We start from the raw sequence: 24666 nt of genomic DNA on the forward strand, positions 1-24666 counted from the left end.
AGGCGCATTTTTTTTTTACTGACTCTAATGAATTTTGACTGCGCTTTCACTGTCACTTTGGGTTGCGCCAAATGAAGAGGGGAGTTCAAATATGGCGATTTTTTTTACCACACATAAAATATATTAAATAACGCTTGTGATATATTTATTAAACTATATGTCATAGTTATGTCGTCAAAAATCGACATATTATGCTAATTATGCGGATGTTTGTTGTTTTTCTCTTCACCCGCGAAGAGTGTAGCACCCCCCTCGGTTGAAAAACGAGTTGGTTCAGCCCAGAAGGATTGTTGCAATGCCCCTTGATGGAGCAGCAGATACACTGAACACAGGATGGCTTGACGGCCCCGGCTACATCTGCCGCTTTCTCTGCCGCTTTCTAGCACATTTTTGTGTATGAGTTACCTCCGTACAGCTTTTTCATCAGCAAATGTAGGAGAGGGAGGCGGGAAAAAAACAAGCAAAACCACACAACAAGTGCAACTGTCTCCTCAAATATATCGAAAGGTTTTTTTTTTTTTTTTTTCTTCCTTACCAACGGCTCTGCGACGCTGTGTTTGTTTGCAGGAACCAACTGCACCTTTTATCCGGAAACTTCACCTTGGTTTAATGAACAGAGTTAACCTGTGTACGTTGAAACTCAGATATTCACAGTAAGTGGTTTTAAGTTCTCAGCCCCCCCAAAAAAGTGGCTTTTTTACAACAACAAAAAAGGGGTTGTTATTTTAACGCCAGTAGTGAAGGTGTAATTACTTAACACTTTCAACATGGCTGCTGCGGGAACGGCAGTGGGAAAAGTTTGACACTGACGTGGGAGAAGTTTTATGCGAAAGCTAGTTTGGCTACATGAGTTTGTTGGCCACATATTAAAGTCGTCGGGACTCTCCTCCAAAGCCTGGCACCGCTTTCCCCGGACTTACAAACCAGTGGATGAACCGTGAGAGAGCCCCCTCCTCCTCCTCTGTAGTCACCGCCGACAGTCACTGCAGTGGACTTTGTGGGCAAACTGTGTGTGTGTCTTCTTCTCCATCGTAAGCTCTCTGTGGTGGCGTCTGAGGACTTTGTCGTCGGGGGTTAGCAGGCTGTGTTTCGAGCTAAAATAAAAAAGAAGAAAATGCATTTTTCCATACCCGAAACGGAGGTTCGTTCGGGAGAAAATGGATCAACATATGTGGTGAGTATGATAAATGCATGTTTTTGTTTCTTTCAATAATGTCAGCACGAGTTTGTGTGTTTACTGTCGATCAGTAGTGATCAGTGACGACACAAAATGCTCATTTTTATATCATATATGCAAGCACTGGGTTTCATATGGATACAGCCAACAGAGGTTAGGTTAGAGAAAACATGAGGAAGTTGAGGCAAAAGTGTTTTTGACCTACACCAGCTGAATCAGTAGGGGTGTGACCTCCCCCCCTGGTCTTAATCATGATTCAACATTGGGCTTTATTTGGTAGGTGTTGTCATGTGGCTGCAAAATATTGCACACTGGTGGTGGTGGTGTTGCGTTTTTTGAAGTTGTCATTTACTGTCAAAGCCACCTGAGGAGACTTAAAGTGTGGCCCCGAGCTCTGATTCCTCACCTCAAGGCACAGCAGACTCCCTTTTTTGTTTTTTAAAAGGTTTGACTCAGCACTTAAAATGCTTTCATGATATCACAACACTCCTTGTTATTTAGAGAAAAACACAGCCCACGTTGCTTTAGGTTAATTATCAAGTCCCCTCAGCTGACAGTTATAGTTTTAAAAAATATAAAGCAGTTTTGACAGCACGTCGAGAGCAGCAGCAATAATTTGTGGCTCCACCATCCCTGCCTTTGGTTGTTGCACAGCAGGCTCCCATATCCATAACTGTGTGCTTATTTTTCTTTGCCTCACCTCTGTTTCTGGATTGCCATTGTGTTCGGGAAGGCGCTTCGTGTTGCCTTGACACACTAAGCAGACATGCTCTGCAAGTGCTCACAGAGGGTTATCCATAGAGGCTGGTTAAGGACAAACCATTTTATGATTTTGTGTATGTTTCATGCTGTTTTTTTTCCCCTCATCAACACCAGGACACGTCATGCTAATGTGTGACAGAGGTGGTATTGTCTAGAATTATTGACAACTCAATGTTTCCCACTGATTTTTAGACAAAGTCGTGTGAATGTGTCTGTTAACATGCATGCAAACCAGAACAATTCATGAAGTAATTACGTTGCTAGGGAACTGTTTATTTCCTGTCACTTATGGATATGATATGAACAAAAAAAAAAAGAAATATCTCCAATCCTACGGCAAAAAGATTTAGTATGAGACGATTCAGAGGAGAGCGCAGCTACTCTTTTATTCGCCAGATGTTTTTGAAACAACATCTGTGACATCTGATTGCCACGTGACATCGCGCTGGCTCTTCTCAGTGTCACACACCTGCGAATAACTATTCTCCATCTTGACTCCATGTGCTCCAGAAAGAGAGAGAGAGAGAGAGAGAGAGAGAGGGAGAGAGGGAGGGGAAAAAAACCTGGAATAAGCTCATTAATATTTGAACATGTCAGTGTGTTCAGTGTCCCCGCTCCCTCAAGAAGTACGCAGTGAGCTTTAGACACAGACAGGAATGCATCCGTATACTTGCTGTAGAAGCAGAGAACATGGTGTGCAGATATTCGATTTTTTTTAATCTAATGTAGTTTATTTGCCGCTCTTGCACTGTTCTGCAAACACCTCCTCTCTCGCTGTTTAAAGTCAATATGTATCTAAAATTGAGCATTTCAGGTGCCACCATCTCTGGCTCCGTTCCACCTGGCTGAGCACATTTTTTTTTTTCGCCCCGTACTGCAGTGAGAATTTTAAAGCGACTGGTTTTTCACCTCTTAGCTGGCAGTCCTGTGACTGTCATTGTGACCTTCCTGTTACCAGCCCGCAGGAAGGGACTTTGCTTGATTATAATGCCGAGAGATGGGCCGTGTACCTTGGAACCAGTAGGCCACAGAATCTGCAGAGTTTGCACAAGTCTTTTAGAATAACAAGAGCTGCAGTTTTTTTTTTTTTTTTTTTTTTTAAATGTGGCGCGATTCCTGTGCAAGCACAGACAAAGGTTTTATTTATTTTTTGAGTACTCACACTTCCTCTTGTCTAGTGGTCTTCTATCTTTCTCTCTGGTTCGTGTGTGGCTTTATAGTAAGGTTTTCAGGTGTGTGTGTGTGTGTGTGTGTGTGGATGTAAAAGAGAAGCGATGGTGACTCATTTACAGATGAGGACCCTCGGGGCTTAGATATGAGCAAGTTCACCTGTTTCTGTTTATAGTTTTGCAAACAGTGGAAATCATACTCAGCAGCATGCCTTTAATAGCCCGCATGTAACAGTGAGTATAAACAATATAATCTCAGATGACTCCTACACATACGTCACATGATGTGAATCACATGGAGGTGCAAAGGGTTTTGTAAATAGGCAATGATCAACAGTGACGGCTGTGCAAATGTGTTTTAAATAGACACTGTTTTGTTTCCAGTAGTATCTTAGTGAGGTCCTCATCGAGTCAAAATATTTACGATCTGCCGAAGATTAAAATTCGTACTGGTTGCGAGTAAGAATGCGTAAAAGAGCGATAGATCATAGCTGTTCTATTCATGGCAATCTGCCCTGTTGGACTGTCCCCGACTTGAACTGCTTACAATTCACACAAAAAAAAAAACTTGAGGGTCATTTTTGTGTGTTATCAAACAGAGCCAAGACATTCTGCATACTCATTCTTCCTTCCTGCCTGAATTCTGCCTACACACACACATCTCTCAGTTCATTCGATGGCCACTCTCCAAATTCTTTAGCCTTCCTCTTTCCCTCCAGAAGTTTTGGTTTGTACTTTGTTTTCTTATTGATAGTGTATTCTAGGTCAGCAATGGCACGTACTGCAAACAGTGTGGTGAGGAGTCTTCAAAACTCTTTTTGTGTGTGTGTGCGTGTGTTTTGACAGATGACCCACCACGATGACTATAAATAATCATTGAGACAGAAGAGGAAGGAGATTAAAGCATGGACAGTTTGTGCTTTGACACCCAAATGGGAAATCTCTTCGACGAGCATACAAAACGCACTTCCTCTCATCTGCAGCCAGAGCTGCATACGGCTTAGTGGAAGCTCATATTTCATAGCAAATGAAAGTTATACCGTGTAACGGAAATGCCATAATCATAATAAGTCAGTCAGATTGTTTTTCTTAAAAAGTAATTTAAAAAAATCTTAAATTTAGCTACACGTGACGAGCAAGAGTAAGGACAGTTGACCTGTCATGTAATGATTTTGATTTTTAGGACGTAGCAGCTGCAACTCACCCAATATTTGCCAAACCTTTACCAGTTCTTGACCACGTGTTGTTGTTGTCGATAGACTCGGTGGTGCTGCGGTGGTTTCATGTTTTTGAGGAATTTTCTCTAAAGAACGAGGTCAGTTTTTGGTATCTAGAGTGGCGGGGTTGATTGGTGGTTCAAGTAGTCCTTTAGTACCTTGGGAAAAACATATTTTTAGGAAAGTTCAAGGATGCCTTTCTGTAAGCAAGCCTGCATGAGAAAATTTTTTTCCCCCTTTCCCGAAGGCATTACTAAAGTATCATTTTGTTATTTTTATGGTTTAGTATCATTCCTGACACTTAATGAACCGTCTGACATGAAAAATGGATTTTTATTTCTGAGATTGGCTCCAAACTTAATGGCAAACAGATATTGGGTTTGCTGAATCCAAATATTGGTTTTTGCAGAGAAGTGTCCAGTGATATGTCTGTCAAAACAAGCATGGGGATGTCTCAGAGAAAGAATTAAAGATTCCCCCACGTGTGATCCGCATATCTCTGTATTTGGTGTCATCTGAGTATTACGAGCAGAATCTGTTTTGATCGGAAAATGTGCAGCAGGTTCTGTTTTCCAGCGGGGTTTGACTGCATCCTATTCACACTTCATTTGTTTGTTCGTCCCAATGAAAACAAAGAGCGAGGAAACACTCGGTGCTGAGATAAGATGAAATGGATGGAGATGTTGGTTGTTTTGAGGGAAATCAGTAGTGAAGGTGCAGGATGCGGTTATTGTCGCAACACCTTCCTCCAGCTGTGGTTTTATTTTTGCACTCATAAACTGACATCAAGAACAGTCAGCTTTGGACTAATGCATTAGTTTGAAGATAAATTTATCTATATGTCCACATTAACTCCTTTCTTTATTGAGACATTTTTAGCTTTTCAGACAGACCTTTATACAATCTTTCTCCTCACATTTAAATTTTTACTCACTCTCTCCCTCAGGCCTACAACATCCACGTCAATGGCGTGCTGCACTGTCGGGTACGCTACAGTCAACTTCTCGGCCTCCATGAACAGGTAAGTCTTCAAGCATCACGAGCTGCCCATTGCTGTCAGTGTACTTTGGACCAGAATCGACTGGCCTGCGTGCGCAGTGCACTGAAAGCTGTTCAAATGCCACCACATCCCGCCCGGTGTGACCTTTTCGCTCGTCTTTGTGTCATATGGTCGATAAGCCAAGCCTCGCATCACTTTCAATCACGGGCACGGTTTGGCTCGAAGCCTCGCGTTGTTATTCCTCTCGGAGTTCGATTTATTGCATGTAAATAGGCAGTATTGTTGGAGGAGGTTGGAGGGGGTGCGCGACATGGAAGGAATGTTCTTGGCCTTTCTTTCACTTCACCTGCTGGGAAAAGGAACTTAATCTGAAAAAGAAATGTTGTTGGAAAGTGTTGAGTTGCCTGGTCTTAAGCATTTTTTTGGGTCTCTGCCTCGGTGAAGCTTTACACAGTGCCACAGCTATTTGTTAGAGCTGTTATTAGGCAATTAGCGTGTTCAGCACCGACTTGTTTTTCTGTAAGTTCTGTGGTTCAAAATGAACTTACTTGTAAAAGTGCTTAACATACATTTTTGGAAACAAACGGTTGCAGAGGTAGCTGCATTGTCTGTAAGAGATGGATTTATTTGCTGAATATTTCTGCCTTTGTTCTATGGAAGAAAAAAAAAATACAGCACTGCATATAACACAGTCTTATAGAAGTGCCCAGTCTCCTGTTTTTCACACGTTAATAAATAAGCAAGAAAGGGCCAAACTTTGCTATCTCCATCCTCAAGTCTGTGTTATCCAGTCTGACAGTTTCCGTTGCCTGGCAACAGGGTGTGGGGTAGGCACACTCGAGTCTTTAAGAACCAACCCCACAGGGGACCTTCCTGTGGCGTACGCATGACCCCAAAAAGCAGTGATTGCGTCGGCGGGCGCACACTCCAGCCAGTTATCGCTGTGAAAATTTGATTGTTAATCGTCTCTCTTGTTTTTCGTCTTTTGCATAAAGACACGCAATAAGGTCACGTGTCTTCCAGATCCGGAGCACCATTAAAGCCAACAGTGAAAACAAGGGCGAGCTTTGCTAAAAAAGAAGCCCTACGAGCTCATACTGACTCTGCTGCATCACTAACCTGCGCATAGCTGATTTGTATGTGTAACCAGTGCTGCTTCTGACATAGTGAAAATACCAAAGGGCAGCGTGTTGAGGTGAAAATCACCTCTCTTCCTCTAGTGCCCACTGGGGCCAACCTTCATCATGCCATATGTGCAGGCCCTGAGTGTTTTCTAATGAGAAAAAAAAAGTGAATTTCTAATGATGAATATGACGTACAGCTTTCTTTTTGCCCTGCAGCAAACATACAGGTTAAAAATGAAAGCAAATTTGACGTGTGATTTTAAGGGCTTAGTTTTTAAGACTTCCACGGTTCAAAGCTCCCAGCTCTCAGATGATAGAAAATGGGAAGAAATGAGTCAAGAAGCTGGAAGACAAAGTAAACTTGGAATGACTAGACATTCAAGGTTCCAGATGTGTCTCTGTGTGTGTTATGCACGGAAACTCCACTAGCTAGTCGTTGAAACGGGGCTTAAAATAAACCTGTGATTCATCTCAGCTTCAGCAGCATGAATGTACCTCATAGAAAAATGAATCCACAACACTTCAATTTAAGATGCTGCTTCTCTGTGCTGAAAGTAATCGGTTTAGTTCTATGAACTTGTATATCTGGTTTCACAGATGTTCCAAATGTGACTTAAAAAAAATCAACTGGGCTATCTGTTTCTCTTTAATTGTCAAAAGAAAGAGAAATGCAGGCTGTTCTAGGCTGTTAGTCCGCAGCTTCACCTTCACATCTTGTGTTTTGTCCAAACAGATAAAGAAAGAATATGGCAGCAATGTGGTGCCTGCGTTTCCTCCAAAGAAGATCTTCACGCTGACTCCTGCTGAGGTCGAACAGAGACGAGAACAGCTGGAGAAATACATGCAGGCTGGTAAGTTATTCATGCTGGATGGACTTTATACAGATGGCTTGTGTTGCATTTCACCTCGTTTCTGTCTGAATTTAAATTCCAGCTCCGACGTGGTTGTTTTTGTCAGATTTTAAATTAGATACCATTCTTCTGTGAATTGCAGTACACGGATCCCTGACAATTTATTTTCCCCCGTTTGAGTACAGCGGGGGGAGATTTTGTGTTTTTTTATGTTGTGAAAGAGGAAAAAAAAAGAACCAGAACAAGAGCACAAATTTCCTTGAAATGTTTGCTTCCCCACAACAATCGCAAGAATGAGTTGGCTTCGTGTCTGTGGCAAGTCCAAGTCATCAGTTTTTTCTCCTTATGCCACATAAAAGTGTTTTCACTCAAAAGAATTGATGATCTGAGCACAGAGTGAAGCCACGACACAGAGCTAAAGCCTCCCGCAGAGTTGTGCTGACACACCTGATGAAAAAATAAAGCCTTTGTCAGGATTTCAGGGTTTTTAAAAAGTTTTATGGGTCTGGATCCTCTAGCGATGATGATGTGTCACCTCTCGGGACACATACTTGGCTTTTCTCTGAATAATTCATTTTTTCCGGTGTTTACACCAGGAGAGACACACTGGTTATTTTTTCAGTAAACATGCCTCATGGCAGTTTTGATAGCTTTCTTTTGCATGTCTTAAATCATGTTTAAGAAAAGTTTCATGTCCCAATACGGGAGGTTTCACAGCATATTGCCCAGATTTCGTAAACGGGTCGAAGGGTGAACTTTCTGCACACACACATGGATAAGTGGAACTGGCAGCGATGCAGAGGGTTTGTTTTAATCCTCTCAAGCACTGGCAGTTACAGCAGAACAAGGAAGCGTTGTTCGAGTGTGTATTTGCTCATAGTCTGGGAGCATACGCACACAGGGTGTTCTTGGCTACAAGTTCACTTGGTTACATCATGGCTTTTTACATAGTTATGGAAAATGAAGCCCCACAAACACAATCTGTTCTGACGCAGATGGATCAGAACTTTGACATTTTGTCAAATAGTTAGACAAATTTTTTTTAAAAGAACAATAGCTTACAGGCTGATATACACATACACATACACACACACACACACACACACACACACACACACACACTCTCTCCTATTGTTCATACAGGGTTATCATGCAGATAATTAAATGCACTGCTCTGCAACTTTAAACTGCCTCAGTACAAACCAGATTTGCCAAACAATGTTGTTCATCTTGTCTTTTGTTTACCAAATCTTGGGCTGATCACGTGATGAAGCCGGTTTGTAATAATTGACAGTTGATTGAACCGATGCCAGAAAACAAGTTCATTCTTTTTTCTTTTTTTTTTTTACTGACCTTTCTACATAAAGTAATTTTTTTTTGCGTTTTAAGCTAAATTGCTGTGACAAATGTTTTAAAAAGGTCACACCCATTTCAAAAATAAACTGTGTGGAAAAATTAAGAACAATTGGGAAATGGCTGGGCCCCAGGACGTTTGTGTTAAGCTAAGATAAGAACCAAGACCAAACATGTTTGTTGTTGACTTGTTGTTTATCTTGTGAGTGATGACTAATTCTATACTCATGTTGCTATTTTCTCTTCTCTCATGTTTGTTTGTTTCTTTTCTTTACAGTGCGTCAGGATCCCTTGCTCGGAGCCAGTGAGATGTTCAACAGCTTCTTAAGAAAAGCACAGCAGGTTGGTGGTGTTTGTTTGTTTGAATCTACTGCAAACACTCTAATGCAGGTAGCATAAGGCTCCTTTATGGTCAGCAGGCCTGTGTGGAGGCAGGGCGTGCTCCTCCAACCAAAAGGCTGATGCAATAATTTCTCGGACAGTAATTACTTATGGCAGTGTGGCCGAGTGAGGTAGCTGTATTCTTAGCATTTGTGTCAGTTTGTGGCGACGTGCGCTCTCGTCAAGGCTTGTGTCATCTCTGCTCGTACAGTGGTTGATTCGATGTGTCAGATTGGGTTTGGCTCACATGCAGAAACATGTGAAATGACGACGTCAGGAATTACATGGCTGCATCGTGTGTGGGAGCTGGATCCTTCTGCTGAACGATTATATTATTAAAAACTACTGATTCATCCCACCAGATTTGCCGAAAAACTCTGTCTGCACTGCAGTACAAAAATGTAAACAAATATCGGCTGATGTGGACGATGCTGTTAGTAGGCGTGTCAGTCTTCTTCAGAGCAGGTAGCGAGGTTTGATTTGTCATCTTTCAAGCTGTGACCTGCGTTGCCAGGAGGTGCTGTAAATCCAATAACCTTCACGGACAGATTCATCTGTCTGCGGCCACGTCGCGCCCTCCTCTGTCTTTCTCTCTCATTTAGAGCAGGTCGCATCTTTAGTGGTAGAGATGTACTCGGTGGCCCCTTCCCCGCTGAGGGAACAGGGAAGATAAGATGATATAGCAGAACTTTGGCAGGACTTTGCCTGAGGACAGGAGAAGCTGGGGTTATCCACTTTAAGATTCCGCACTCCTTAATATCAGCTCAGCTATTATTTAGACTTTTGAAATATTTATAGGTTTTGGCAGTTTGGTTTATTTTACTTGCAATTCATTGATTTTCTTTTCTTTCTTTTTTTTGTGGTTTTTGTTCCATTGTCTGCCTTATTCAGTTAAGGAATGAACAGAAGCACAAACACAGTAGCACTAATGAATACAGTTTCCTTCCTGTCTGTCTGTGTGTGTGAGCTTAGAGCAGGGGAATGAATGGATGGAACTACTAGAGCTGCAACAATTAGTCAATTACTGAATTAGTTGAGTGACTAATTAATGTGCAATACTTTTTCTAGTAATCATTTTGTCTCCTTTTCCTAATGATTGTAAAGTGAATATCTTTGGGTTTTAGCTGTTAGTCGGAGAAAATGAGACATCGCTTTGGATTTTAGGAATCTGGGATAGACGATAAATTAATTAATTTGGAGAATAATTGCTAAATCGATTAATACATTACAAGTTAGTGAATATAAAAGTTGCACCTGCTGATGAATAAACATGAATCTGGCTGCTACTTTTGTTAACATACATTATGTTTTGACATGATTTAGTTCAGCCATAAATCTGTCTGCGCCAATAAACAGTCAGACTTTTTATTTGTGGCACAAAAATGATCCTCATCAAGGAGAAATTAGTTTTTGTGTCTCCTCCCTCCATCTGAAAATCTTGATAAGGATTCTATTTATTGTTTTCAATACTTCTTGTTTCTTGTCCCGCTGATTCCAATTATGCCCATGTTGTTGTATTTTTTCTACCCACATGCTTCGGTGAGATAATTTTGTTGTTGAACGTCAGGAATGAAAACACGGAGCTGATTGAAAGCCTGTTATGTCGTGTGTCTTTCCCACAGGAGACGCAGCAGATTCCCACAGAAGAAGTCGCTCTAGACATCTGCCTCTCCAACGGTCAGAAGGTTACAGTCAACATTCTGACCTCGGATCAGACGGAGGATGTCCTTGATGTAAGTGGCACACTGCATAAGTGCACAGTTTTTCATCCAGCACTTCACTTAGTATGTACCATGCAGAGATTTGTAATTTAATTTGGTAATAAAAAAAGTTTGCAAGGAAAGATCCACATGTCCAAAAGTGCAGCACAGCTGTAATAAAAAAATGTGTGTAGAGGTAATTATATGACTTAGAGCTGATTAACTCTGCAAGTAATCAGAAGTCTTGATATCACTTCCTGTTATGATTTATTTTTATGGTTCGTTATCAACCTCCGTTGCGTTTATGTATGTTTAAGTAGACTTTTTATCTCTACTTTTCATAACAGCTGACACACATCCTGTTTTTTCTCCTGTAAGCTCTGATGTTTTACAGACCCTGTCATAAATCAAATCAAGTTACATTCATTCATACAGACCTCCTTCGCCAAAGCAACGACCAAAAGACTTTATGAAGTGGCTCTAACTCACGAAAATCACAAAACAAAATCGGGTGACATGAAATAAAACTGAGCACAACACATTAAATAGTGCGACAAGTATCACCCAGAAGGAAACCACGAAATAACTCACTGAGATATCAAAGCAAACACACATTTACAGCGACCGAACCTCTTAGTGCAGCCACCACCTCTGCTCTCGATTGACCGTAACCACACACACTCTAAAATAACTCATCACAGTAAACATGCTGGCGTTTTATCATTATGTCCTGATGTTCCTTGTTGCTCCTGGTCAATAAGTCAGCCTTGTTAAAGCGCACTTATGAAAGTTAACCACAGTTAACCTCTTTTCGCGGCAGGTCTCGGAGCAGAGTATATCTCACTTTCACGCTGTGTGTGTGTGTGTGTGTGTGTGTGTGTGTGTGTGTGTGTGTGTGTCAACAGTTGCACACGAGAGAGGGAGTTGAATTAAAGGGAAGGAAAGTGCTGAACACATACGAGCACTCTATTTTTATCACGGAGAAATCCATTGTCCGGTGTGAGATTAACAATAAGCTTTGTACAGATCTTGAAAAAAGATTATTATTATTATTATTATTCTCCTGATGAAAAGTTTTCCTATCAGTAAGCAATCAGCAAAACGCTTTTATCTTGCATGAATTTCATTCATAATGAATAAAAATAGAAACTCAACTAAATCAACTAAAAAGCAGGCAGAGTCAGTTTTAGTTGGTTATATTTGGCAAACAAATACAATGATAAAAGGACTTTTAATGTAGCAAGTAAGCTTGAGAAAACAATATTTCTGAACTTAAAATTGATGCTCTTTACGACACATTATATCATTTTAGAGATGGTTGTATAATAGATGTTAAAGGATGGTTGTGGTTGTATCCTAGTTTTTGATCTACTGGAATGTTGCCACAATCTTTACACTTCATACCGAGCTGGGGTTTTTTATGTCTTCAAACATTTTTTATCTTTCCTCTTAACTTACTGAAAAAAAATCAGACAAAGGGATCAGTTAATTGAATTTGAGTGTAAAAAAAAAAATCTCTCTTTTTCTCGTCTCCGTGCAGGCTGTTGCAACAAAGCTCGACCTTCCAGATGACCTTGTTGGTTACTTCAGCCTCTTCCTCGTCCGTGAGGGTGTGGACGGAGGTTTAACATGTAAGTCCGAACACACGTTTCCTAAAGAATCAGAGAAACACGAGATGAAAACATCTTCGATCTCCCTGTCATTACAAATGGAGAGTATTCTGTATAATGTCCCATTCATATGATTAATTATTGGTTAATAAAATGGGAGAGAGAAGGAAATTCATGATTCATTCGTGCTGATTATTTTAGAGTCACCCTGGAATGTATTTTCTGAGGGGCTCCATCTGAATGGCTCCTGTTTGTCTTCGAAACACTGCAGTTGGAAACCATCAGATTAATCAGTATTGTTTATCGAGGGAAACCAAATGTTCAGCACACTTAGCACTTTGATAAAACAGTGTAAACTTACTTTATCAGGTCAGCCAAGGACAAAGATTCTTACAAACAGAGAAGCAAAATAATTAAAAGCTGAAATGTTTATGTTTCACTGATGAATAACTCTCTGGGTAACCAAAGAGAATTATGAACTGCAATGTCATGCTTCTGATTTTAGTTTTCTTTTTTTACTCTAAATTCCTGACAGTGAAGCGCACAGCGTCGGCTCTGGCACCAGTTCACCAGCCCGGTTAATCTGTCTCACTGTTCGGTACCACAGTTTAATTAAAAAGAATTGCATCGCCCCGGAGAGTTAGAACTTGTATCTGAATCTGTATTTCTGGCAAAAACACATAATTAATTTATTCGGTGCTCAGAAGCTCAGCGAGAGCCAGACTCCGTGTGTGTGCGTGTGTGTATTGGCTGGTTCATGCAGTGTTTAGAGTGGCGTGAGCTCACACTTTGGGCTGTGTGCAGTGTGTTGAGAATGCATTTGTTGTAGCTCTAAAATCTGACACCTGTGTCGGCTGCAAAATGGCATTCACAGGCCAACTTCTGATTAATGAAGTCATTCTTCCAGAAAGGCTGCAAGGAGACTCTGCCATTTCAGCAGACTATCCAGATTTCCACAATAACAAGCAGATGTATTTGTATGAGCTACACAAATACCTTTTTTATTTTAGTTTTTTCTCATCTTCTGTATGCATATTACACATTCTATATTCAATATAATGTATAGCAGGGGTGTCAAATTTCTTTCACTTCATGGGCCACATACAAACAAATTTGATCTCAAGTGGGCCGGACCAATGGAACCATGGCACAGTAACATATTGATAACATGTAGACAACAGCAGCCCATGTCGTTCCCTTTCTTTCTGAGAACATTCACAAGTAACGAAGCGTCCATTCTACAAAAAGGACGACAAACATCCTGAATCTGAACAAAATCAGTTTCAGTTTTTTACTTCTGTCTTTGTTTGGGGGACAAATCAGGAACAGCGATGCGAACAATAATTATAATGTATAGGTAATATAAAGGTCACCATACGGTCTCAAAAGAGAGTTTCAATTGTTTGCATGTCAGCTTGTTCAACTTTAAATGTACATAAATGTCTATATACCTCGTGCTGCTCACTATGTTAACATAATTCTGAGCTCGTTCCTCTCTTTCCTGACTTATGGAACAGCTTAAGCAGTTTAAGCACAGATTATTAGCAATCTTTAAGCTCTTTTAGTTGTTTCTTTGAGTTGTTTATTTAAGTGTAGCGGTGGTAACAGCTCAGAGAAAGCACTCAGAAGGTGCCGCCGTATTTTGTTTTTACTTACAAGTAACGACGTGAATGCAAATCACAGTTGAATATTTGCATTTGTTGTCACAAGGAATGCCACAGCGGCACAGGCGTAGATTTTTCCACATCAAGATGTTTCAGTTTTCCAATCCTTTTTTTTTTTTTTTTTCCACTTCATCACAGCCTTGTCAGGTCAAATCCCCCTCAATTCCAAAAGGTTCTCTTCTCCGGTCTCTCGTCTTCCACCTGCCAAACGCTCCCCCACTCCTCACGCCAAATCCATTCCAGGCTGAAAACTGTGCCAGGTGAACTAGGAGGAATCTTTAAATATTGCAGGCATGTTATATATTCTTGGCACAGTTCGAATCTGAAATTCTGAGCGGTATGAAAAAGAGGCCACGTGTTCAAATATGACTCCACTACTAGTATAAATCCGGCGCAGCAGGCCTCGGATCAAACAAAACTGGTGGGAGTGAGTATTGATATAACAGGATGGCTAGAAGAAGTCAATTCCACTCGGACAGGCATCAAGTTTCCCAGAAGTCTGTGTGTAAATCAATATATGCTGCAAAATATTCAAAGATGCGTCAAGAAGAACAAGTATGCAGTTTGAAGTAGCAGTCGCTGTCTTCTCGTTCTCATTTTATGTTTATTTATTTCATCCCCCCCGACGATGTTCCAAAACAATTTATGCATTCAGTTTGTATTTGTTCTTTTTATTTATTTATTTTATTCCTGCAGAGATTTCCAACATCAATGTGTTGCTTGTTGCCAACAAGCATGTGTTTCTGCGCTCAGCATCTCTGCCCATAAAGGAGTAAACACACTTTTAACAAACCTAATGGCGAACGAAAGCTCTGTACAGTCATCAAATCTGTACTGTTGTGCATGTTTATTAGCGCCTAGAAACCCAGCAGCAACATCATCAGCAAGCACCTGAGATCTCCTTCACTCTCCTTAGGGAACGGGCCATAGTGAAACAGCTGCAGATTAGGGACAACACACACACACACACACACACACACACACACACACACACACACACACACACACGTACGTGTGAGATCAAACTCTCCCATCCCTTGTTGTTTGTTGTCACCATCATTATCCAAATGTCCTTGGGACTTAACTGGAGCTGTGTTTGTTCCTTACTCTCTCTCTCTTTGCATTGTGTCTCTCTCTCAGTTGTGCGGAAGCTGCAGGAGTTTGAGCTGCCTTATGTATCCATTACCAGCTTGCGGAGCTCTGAATTTCACATACTCCTACGGAAAAGGTACCCACCACCTGCTCATACCATGACTTTGAGTTTCCTCACGTCCCTCCCAAAGTGCTCTCCCCCACATGTAATTATAGCTATGATTCATTGGCCAGAGTATTCATGTGTTATTTATCTAATCCTGTAAAGAAGCAGGTCAGATATTTGTGTTTTGGTAAGCAGTACATAAACTCCATCTGCTCTTATGTTTTTTGTAATCTGGGTGTTGCTCCTTTCATTCCTTATCTGCAGTGATGCACTTGTTGTTATTGCATCGGAGCAGCAGTTAGCCTAACCACAGGCTACCTATCAGACTTTGCCACTTTCTGCAAAGTGGTAGTTAATTTGAAAAGGGGACCTGAGTCATTTGTTTTACAATTTACTTTGCGACACGACGAGACAAGTGGTGTCAGTCAGAGATCAGACGGGGACAAGAATGTGATGTCGGAGCAGCAAAGCAACATATTTGAGAATTGATCAAATTATATAATATTAATCTCCTCACAACCTCCCTTGTTTTAACACCCCAGCTACATGAAACAAAACTCTGTTGACTAGTTAATCTGATCTCTAAAGGCAATTCTGAGATTTCTTTCAAAATACATAAGTATGTTGGAAAATAGTTGCCTTAGACTTAGAACAATATATTACTGAAATGTGGAGTCAGAGGTTAAAACAGTTTTTCACCAGTTTTCAGTCCAGGATTTTGTGGGCGGTCCTAAAGGGTGGCTTGATGACACACTGAGGCCACCCTGAGCATGCCCCTGCACCCCTAGCAGAGAGAGATTAATTCATCTCACTCAGAATGTTTCAAAGTTAGTTATGTCATTTTCCAAAGTCATCTGACAAGTTTCAGTCGCTTCAAAATGGCTGCCTGACTGCTCCCATGACTGGGCGTGACTTCAGAGCATTCAGCGGACACGCCCCCACAGTCCTGGAGCTGAGAATACTGCTCATTTTTACAGATTTTGACACCTAATTTCATAAAGTTGTCAAATATTTTTAATCATTCAAATTTGGCTGGGTGGTTAATAACACTTTCTTCTTTGGTCTGACAAACTCAGAACACATTTTTATTCTTACATCACATAGACTTTAAGTACAAACTAACCAATGTCCAACAATCAACAATCTTCCATGATGCATTTGAACAATATTTCCTTTGTGGTTCATTTATCTCTTCGGTTGCGGTTTAAAGTTACTGTTCCATTGCTGAACTGTAGCTTCGGTTGTTATAAAAGGGTTCAGGGTCTGTGCAGGGAAATAAGCATCTGTCATCAAGGGCTGCATGTCACAAGAAGTATGAAAAACAAATCCTTGTGTGGACCACCCAAACAAATGCTTTGCATGAAAAATATCCCCCATCCATCCTCAAGTTCGTGACTGCTGCCTTCTCCAACATAACATTTTTTGTACTTCCTCTTGTGCCCTGTTCTTTCGTCACCCTGCCTCCTGCTGACGGAGGTACACAGGATGTTTACTTTCTTTCCGCCTCAAGGAAAGTCTTAGTCCTCCTGACCTAGTTTCTCTGTGCAGTGTAGAGCAGTGAGGGAAGAATGAATGTAGAACTAACAAGTGGAGGTGGAGGAAAAACAGACCCCCAGTGTGTGAGATCCAGGAGAAGGATCGGGTCAAAAAAAATGAAAAAGTTCACAGAGGATATTTTTCGTCTGTCCAGATGAAGATATAGAGTCTGCATTATGTTTTCTTCATCGGTATGAGTTCTTCAAAGCATTCATGAAATTCAGTGCACCTTTAATTGAAACTAAAGCACGCATCTCACACACACACACACACACACACCCTTCTCCTTTCCTTCATTTCTCCTTTCACCGTCTCTTAATCTTCTTCTCTCTTCTTACCAGCTTTGAATTGCTGATGTGGGCAGGCAGCAGGCTTCACATCTGCCTGAACAACTTTCTCCATCCACTCACACTCCACGTGTCATGCAATTACGATATGTTCAATTTCACGCCTGTAGTGCGAAGTGAGATGAGAGGAAAAAGGCCGATAATAATCCTAAACTGAGGTATGAAAGAAGCGTTGGTTAAATAAAGACATTTCACTTCCAGGGGCTTGAAAACACCGTTCTCAAAGATCTTTTGTAATCATGTTTCAATATGTGATCCCAGATCTGAGCCCTCTCTGTAAACTGAATTCATTAATTTTAACGTCACGCTCCGCTCCTCAGGCTGCCCTGAGGCACCCACACATCTCTGTACGCTTGCAAGTGCCAACAACAGCCTCTAATACAACCACAGAGCTGCCTCAGAAACTTTGTACCACCTAACACACACACACACACAAACACAGGACTGTCTTTCAACCTGCAAATAATCCATGAGACGAATGCTTACACCTGCTAACTTATCGACACTGAGTTGAGGAATTCAGTCTGTAACTCCCTCTCAGTGCCAAGTCATTAACATGATTGGGGCCCGATTATCACCGTGAAACTGTGACTGATTTTGGCTTTTTCAAAGCGTTCATTTATGAGCTGAGACCATTTTAATAGTTATTAGACAAACCGTTAAAAACCTCTGTGAAACATGCATCGTCATAGTTAAACCATCATTTTCACAGAGTCATAGGAGATTATATACTTGGTGGCAGATAGCCAAATATGATGATGAAAGACAGGCTGTGTCTTTTTCTCTCTGCAGTTACTGGGACATGGCGTACGATGCCGATGTCATGGACAACAGAGTCGGCCTGAATTTGCTATACGCCCAGGTAAGAGGTTTCATTACTTTAGTTAAACCAGACGCTGTTGTTTTATTTTCAGCTGCAACAGTGGTGTTAAAAAAAAACCCAAAAACCCCTTCAAAGTTAAATTAGCTGCGAGCTGTGAAACCAGGCAGAAAATCCAAATTAAACGAGATTGTTTGTTTGTTTTGCATCTGTCGTGTTTTATTGAGCTCAGCCGGTGCAAGCATCGCATCAAGAAAACTAAATCAAGCCGCTTGTCTTCCCGTGGCTTCCAACTGCTTTTGTCCATTCACCCCCCCTGAGGCCCCTCCATTAACTGATAGCAGTGTCAGCGTGTTTTGGCTTTGAAACACCTTGAACTCCTGTTACCTCCTTTGTGTTTTGTGTGAGCCTATTAGTAGCGGATTCTCTTTGTCCACTGTGATCTGTTGTGTTAAGCATTTCTGAGGCTGCAAGTTTGATTCAGATCTGGAACTGCTGAGCGTTACCTCTGTGCAGCACACAGGGAGTTTTTAAAAAAGGGAATCAAAGAAAAATAAACAGTGTTTGCAAGCATGTGTACTTGTTTCTGTGTAATTATGTGCTGACCTGCACTGTTTATAAAAAAAGGCGCAGGGTGTGATTTCTCCCACATGTACCGAGGGGAAACACAACCATGTGTTTGATTTGTGCAGAGATATGAACATGTATTCTTGTTTTTTGCTTCACCAGACAGTGTCTGACATTGAGCGAGGCTGGATACTCGTCAACAAAGACCAGCACAGGCAGCTCAAATCACTGCAGGAGAAAGGCTCCAAGAAAGAAGTAAGCAAGGACATCTTTTCAGTGATTCCGCTTCTACAGTGTTGCACACGAATCCAGCTGATACTCTGAGGTGTCCAAGCATAAATCTGTAGACCTTAGAGAATAGTGCCTCGAGTGCATTCTGTGATGCAATTAGCCTCGTTTTTCCCATGATATGAATTTTGAATCACACCAATCCAGTGGAGAATTCAACATATTTTCTCCAGGGAGTGGACACAACCTTTTTGGAAAGGTTAGTCATCTAAAAAAAATGTTTAATTCTCCTTTTTTTACCCCCAGTTCATCCATTTAGGTCAGACTCTAAAATATTACGGCTATATCAAGTTTGACCCTTGTATCACCGACTTCCCCGAGAAGGGCTGCCAAGTCATCGTCAGCGCCGGCAACAACGAGCTCAACTTCCACGTCAAGCTTCCCAACGAACAGATGAAGGAAGGGAGCTTCAAGGTCACACGCATGAGGTGTTGGCGAGTCACGTCTTCTGTAAGTGGAATTATGTGAGAGACTTGGAGAGCGAGGATGAGTAAATTCACCTTCAAGCACGCCTGTATCTCTAAAGCTCTGAAATAATTAAATTGGAATCCCTCCATATTATTAGGAGGCAGAGAGCTGGCAGAGTTAGAGGCGCAGCAGCTTTGGCTTGAATCCGTCTCAAAGCAACAAGGGGTTCCCGTGCTTCCGAAGTCGCCTGTTTACAAACCTCCTTTCACCACTGCACCAGAAACAAACGTCTTTAGTCTTGCCAAGCATTAGTTTTTACTCCTACTGCTTGCTAAAAGTGCTGACCTCCACACCATCCGTCTTCATCAGTCCAATTACACAAACACGCAGCCCACACAAGAGTAGTGCTGTATTGATCCAGCAGCTTCACACATAGAGCAGCATCCTTTTCTCTGGACTGATAATTGCCTGTTGGACAGAAGTGAATCTGATGCCACACAGCGTGAGGAAGCATCTAACAGCCCCAGTAATATAAGAAATGAATAGACTTTTAAAAAATAGAACCTCAGAGACTTCAAAGGAAAGCAAAGGAAGGTATATGTTTGGACCGTCACCTAGTAGCTGAATCGATCAGTTAAACATGGGATGCTGTCAGGATTCGTCAGACTCCGCTCAGCAGATGGCAATGGTTGATTGATCGGGCCTAGGTACAATTTACAGTGATTAATCAGTGCAGCGTGTTGCTGTGTCACTTGAAAACTGTTATTTGCCAGGAAACGTTGGAGGCAGAAGACTCAATCTGTCACAGTCAGCAAAACAAAAAAGAGAAAAAACTAATTACGACACGAGAGGGGAAAAAAACGGTGCAACTGCCAAATCGATGAGGAATAACAAAAAACGTGAAATAAAACTCACCTAACACTGACATGAAGACCAGTTTACTCATCATGGGGAGTACTATCCACTCTGTGAAAATGGCTTCATAATGTTCTGTGGATCTGGAGGAGTTCACTTGTGCACTGCATTAGTGTTGGAGCAGCGCGGCCATTACGTGTATCACAGAAGCTTTTATGATTCCTCCTGAAGTTAATTTTGCACAGAGCTCCGGACACATGGCAACACATCTAAAATTAAAATGCATCTTGGCTCCGTCTGATTACAGGCTGAACCCCCCGCGCTGTCCAGCACGGTGGTTAATTCCTGAGCTCATTCTCAGAGGTCAAAGTCATTTTAATGAGCCCTTTCCTTTCCAGCAAACTATTCAAACATCTCATTTGGTGCAGCGCTGCGAGCCCCCCCTCGTAGTCGAATCTCAAATTGCGTCCGGAAGAACATGTATAAACAGTCGCTGTGTGTGTATATGCGTCAGACCTTTTGTTTTGTTTTTTCTCTGTTATCTTTGTGTGTGTGTGTGGTTAGCATGAGAGGTACAGCTAGTGTCTGACCCAGAGGAAGTAGCACAGGCTCCATTATAGAGGAATGAGGGCTCGCCTTCAGGGACCTCTGTGAGCTGAAGGCGTTTGAAATCCTAAATTTCTACATATTTCTTTCTTTGCATTTGTGTTATTCTTTCAACACGTCATCTTAAGATTTGGCTCCATGTCACTGGTGAAGAATAGAAAATGTGATTTAGCTGCTGTCAGGACCCGCCAGTCATGAAGTAGAATTGCAAGCTTATCTCGACTTAAAAATGCAACTTGGATGTTTTAAGAAATATGGAAATCAGCAGACAAGAAGAGCGATATTAACTTGATGGAGGAAAAAGGTCCATAGAGCAAACATAAATAATAAAACTATTTTATAACAATTTCTGACTGAATCATTCACTCTCCATCTTTCTGTCCAACTCTGCAGCAAGTCCCAATAGCCAACGGCACCACCAATCCCTGCAGCTCCTCCAAATGCGAGGTGAAACTGGAGCTGGCTTTTGAGTATCTAATGAGCAAGGATCGCCTCCAGTGGGTCACCATCACCAGTCAACAGGTAAAGAGTTGCCTACAGGGTCAAGGACAGGGCGACGAGCATTCTGCTTAAGCAGAACATTAAATTGTTGTGACTATTATTGTATGCTACATTTCATTGACTTTAAGTCTGCGATTACAGGCCATCATGATGAGCATCTGCCTTCAGTCGATGGTGGACGAGTTAATGGTGAAGAAATCAGGCGGCAGCATAAAAAAGGTGTGTTGAGAAGAACATCAAATTTAAATCTAAATTTGTTTTTATTTACATTAATACATACAATTTACAGGATTCCCTCTCAGTAATATGAATTATTTTCTTGACCGCTGTCCTCCTTCACCTTCTAGATGCTGAGGAAACGACACAACGGCTCCATCCACCGGCCAGACAGTCAGCAAGCTGTGAAATCTCCCCCTCTACTGGTGAGAAATGCGACAGTGTGGCCTAACTTTGAATATAATTTGGACTTTTTGTAAAATTCAGGATTCATTTCATTACGCATGTTTTTTTTTTTTTTGGCTGCAGGATTCCCCCGACCCGAACCGTGAACAAATCGTCAAACTCTCAGTGAGTACATTTTTTTTTTATCTGAGAGTTGAATGCTAAAGGCATAACAATACCACTGAATGATGGTGTCACATAATGTCCCTGAACATGAAACATATTCTAATAAATCAGTGTCAGTCCAGAGTTAAGCACACTATTGATTATTCCATTCAGACCAAGCTGAGCTCCGTGTCCCTGCGAGGGATCAGCGCCTCCAACTCGGCAAACGATATCAGCGGCAATGATTTCCATGGCAACTATGCTTTCGAGGGAATCGGGGATGATGACCTGTAACCGCCGAAGCGCCCTCCTCCCTTTCTTCATTCCACTGTCAACGACTGGGGACGACAAAGATTACAAGCTGAGCTGAGCCGAGCGGACCACACAATGGCGTCCGATTCTGCAAGATTGTAGCCTCTTCCTGGAGAAATCGCTGCCTTAAGCTCTCATTTAATCTTTGGCGGTGTCCTTTTTTCTTTTAGACTCTAAAAGCTCATCTTGATTTGTGTTTTAGTTTAAAATCATATTCAATCGAAAGTTGTTTTTTTAAACGTGTGGCAACATGCAGTGAAGAGCAGGTAAAGCCACAGGTACTCGAATAGGGAAGCTGTTACTGTCCCTGCTTCAGTTTGATTCACAGTAAATGTGAAGCTCTACAATGCAGTTAAATTCTTGAGGTACAAAGTAAATTAATATATTATAAACTACATGAAAAAAAACTGCTAGATCCTGGATTCTTCCCTCGGTGGCTGCATGTTCCTCCCTAAACCAGAGAGCCAAATGTTTAGTTAGACCTGGCACTAGTGATAATACAGCAGAACTGAACTCGGGTAGTTCTGAAAAAATGACCCAGAGTCGCCGTGAATGTGTTGAAATCCATCTCAAAAGTGTAGAGTATCCAGAGCAGCGGCTTAACTTATGTCGATGATCAATTTTTGGCTTGGCTATAAACCAAAACGTCATGTTTTTATACTGTCAGTGATCCTCCATGTGTCGTTCTACTCGTGTGCCAAGCCGTCAGATATCTCGGCAAAGAATACCAGTGGTGTTTTGAGCTCGCGTTTGAGGCACAGTCACTCATACTGCCTTCAGAAATAGTCTGATGCCTTAAACTTTTACTTTTTAGCCTCGGTGGTTTGTCATTTAAGCAGACATTGGTTGGAACAACAAAAAAAACAAACGTCAGCGTCAGCCAGTGTTACCTAGAATCTTGCAGAACTTGATAGATGGTTGATTTGGCCGAGCTGCTTGCACTTGCTGAACTCATCCTTTTGCACAGTATTACAGGTGGAGATGAATGTTTGAGTGGAAGCTTGAGCATGACTTTTAACATTGTGTGGAGATTTTTCTTTTTATTCCAAGAGGCTCTGTAAATCCATCTTTTTTTTTTTAAAGCAATTTTTTTAAAGGTTTCTCATAAATGCCAAATTATAGTTTACTAAAGCATTTTGCACAAAATAAACATAAAAATTATGACAATGTCACTTTTTATATTATGTACATGCAATTAAGTATTCTGAACATTTACTAATAACTTTATCATCAATAGCTTATTGTAATCAAATAGATCAAATGTAATCTAAGCTGTATAGAACAAAAAGTTTAAATGGACTAACATGTATCATTGTTTACATAATGTTTAGGGGACTTTATTAGTTAAAATGGAAAGTGTTTACAAATTTTTGCATCCGATTCTCTTTGTCAGGCGAGCGAGTGTTGTTGTTGTGGGGGGTGGGGCGTTCTCCTGGGCTTCAGTTCATTGTAATTTGTAATTTGTACGTACATTGTGCCAATCATCTCAGAGGATTTAGCTGATAAGGTGCTTTGGTGGCTAAATGAGATCACAATTGCTGGAGTGAACAAAGTTCATGGAGGGCAGGCAACAAAAAAAACGAACATATCCCGCTGTTTTTATAAGACGTGTCATTCCATTTTTTTAAATCACTGTCAGCGTGTTTCAAAGCCTCTAAATGTAAATCAGTGCCAACCTATCCAAACAGCTTTACTCTCACTGGTAGCCAGAACTGTAAACACAATGTTCTCAATAGAAATGTCTTGTTAATTCACTGCTGTGCTTCTTCTCGGTCTTCAGTTGCATTATGTGGGGACGTGGACGCCACTGTCAATATCGAGTACATGGAAAGCTGCAATGTTCCTGGATGTTAATAAACGTGTAGGTGCCAAATTCCACTTCAAAGTGCATTTATCATCAGCATCATCATCATCAGCATCACTTTTACAGAAAATGTCATTGTATCGACTCGATTCATTCCACCACCTTTCATTTTGATTTTAGTGGTAAGGTCAGTGACAACTGTCATGATGCTACAATAAACTCTGAAATTAGATGAACCCGTATGTCTCTCTTGTCTCTGTAATTTGACAAAGATCATACTCTCTAAACAGCAAGTTCGGTACATCACAGCCAGTTTGAAAGTAATTGTCTGCAGGAGACAGACACCTACCACGAGGTGAGAAGAGAACTCACCTCATGAAGCTATTTGGAGCTGAGAAGAAAGAGCTCTGATACTTCCATCCATTTTCTCTAACTGCTTATCCTAATCAGGGTCACACAAGTCACCAGTTCATCACAGGGCACATAGAGACAAACAGCCATTCACATGCACATCTATGGCCAATTTAGAGTCACCAATTAACCTGTTAAGTGCATGTCTTTGGACTGTGGGAGGAAGCCAGAGTATCCCGAGGTTTGAACCAGGAACCTTCTTGCTGCACCACCGGGTTTGCCCGAGCTCTGATAATTTAATATATTTGAATCCATGATTTAATTTGAAATACATTATCTGATAAACTAATATTCAGTTATTACATAAACACAAAACCTAAACAAGAAATGTAGTTTCATAGTTTAAAAACTCTTCACTGCCCTCTGGTGGACAGTGCATGTCATGACACCACTGTTTCCTAAATTACCTGAAATATAATATTCCTCTGCTGCAGTGCTTGTTTCTTCTTCACCAACAAA

At 41.2% G+C, this 24666-nt stretch overlaps 1 protein-coding gene across 1 annotated transcript; it reads left to right on the forward strand.

Annotated features, from left to right (window-relative positions):
* Positions 1-293: 293 nt before the first annotated feature.
* snx17 (sorting nexin 17) lies at positions 294-24032 on the forward strand. Its single transcript, XM_010735262.3, has 15 exons — positions 294-1174; positions 5272-5346; positions 7183-7300; positions 8931-8995; positions 10657-10767; positions 12275-12365; positions 15149-15236; positions 17882-17951; positions 18639-18731; positions 19011-19214; positions 21027-21155; positions 21276-21353; positions 21482-21556; positions 21660-21701; positions 21855-24032. Exons 1-15 carry the CDS (start codon positions 1115-1117, stop codon positions 21972-21974), a joined length of 1419 nt encoding a protein of 472 aa, XP_010733564.1. The 5' UTR covers positions 294-1114; the 3' UTR covers positions 21975-24032.
* Positions 24033-24666: the final 634 nt, after the last annotated feature.

Source organism: Larimichthys crocea, chromosome XI (assembly GCF_000972845.2).
Source record: "Larimichthys crocea isolate SSNF chromosome XI, L_crocea_2.0, whole genome shotgun sequence".
Lineage (NCBI taxonomy): Eukaryota > Metazoa > Chordata > Actinopteri > Sciaenidae > Larimichthys > Larimichthys crocea.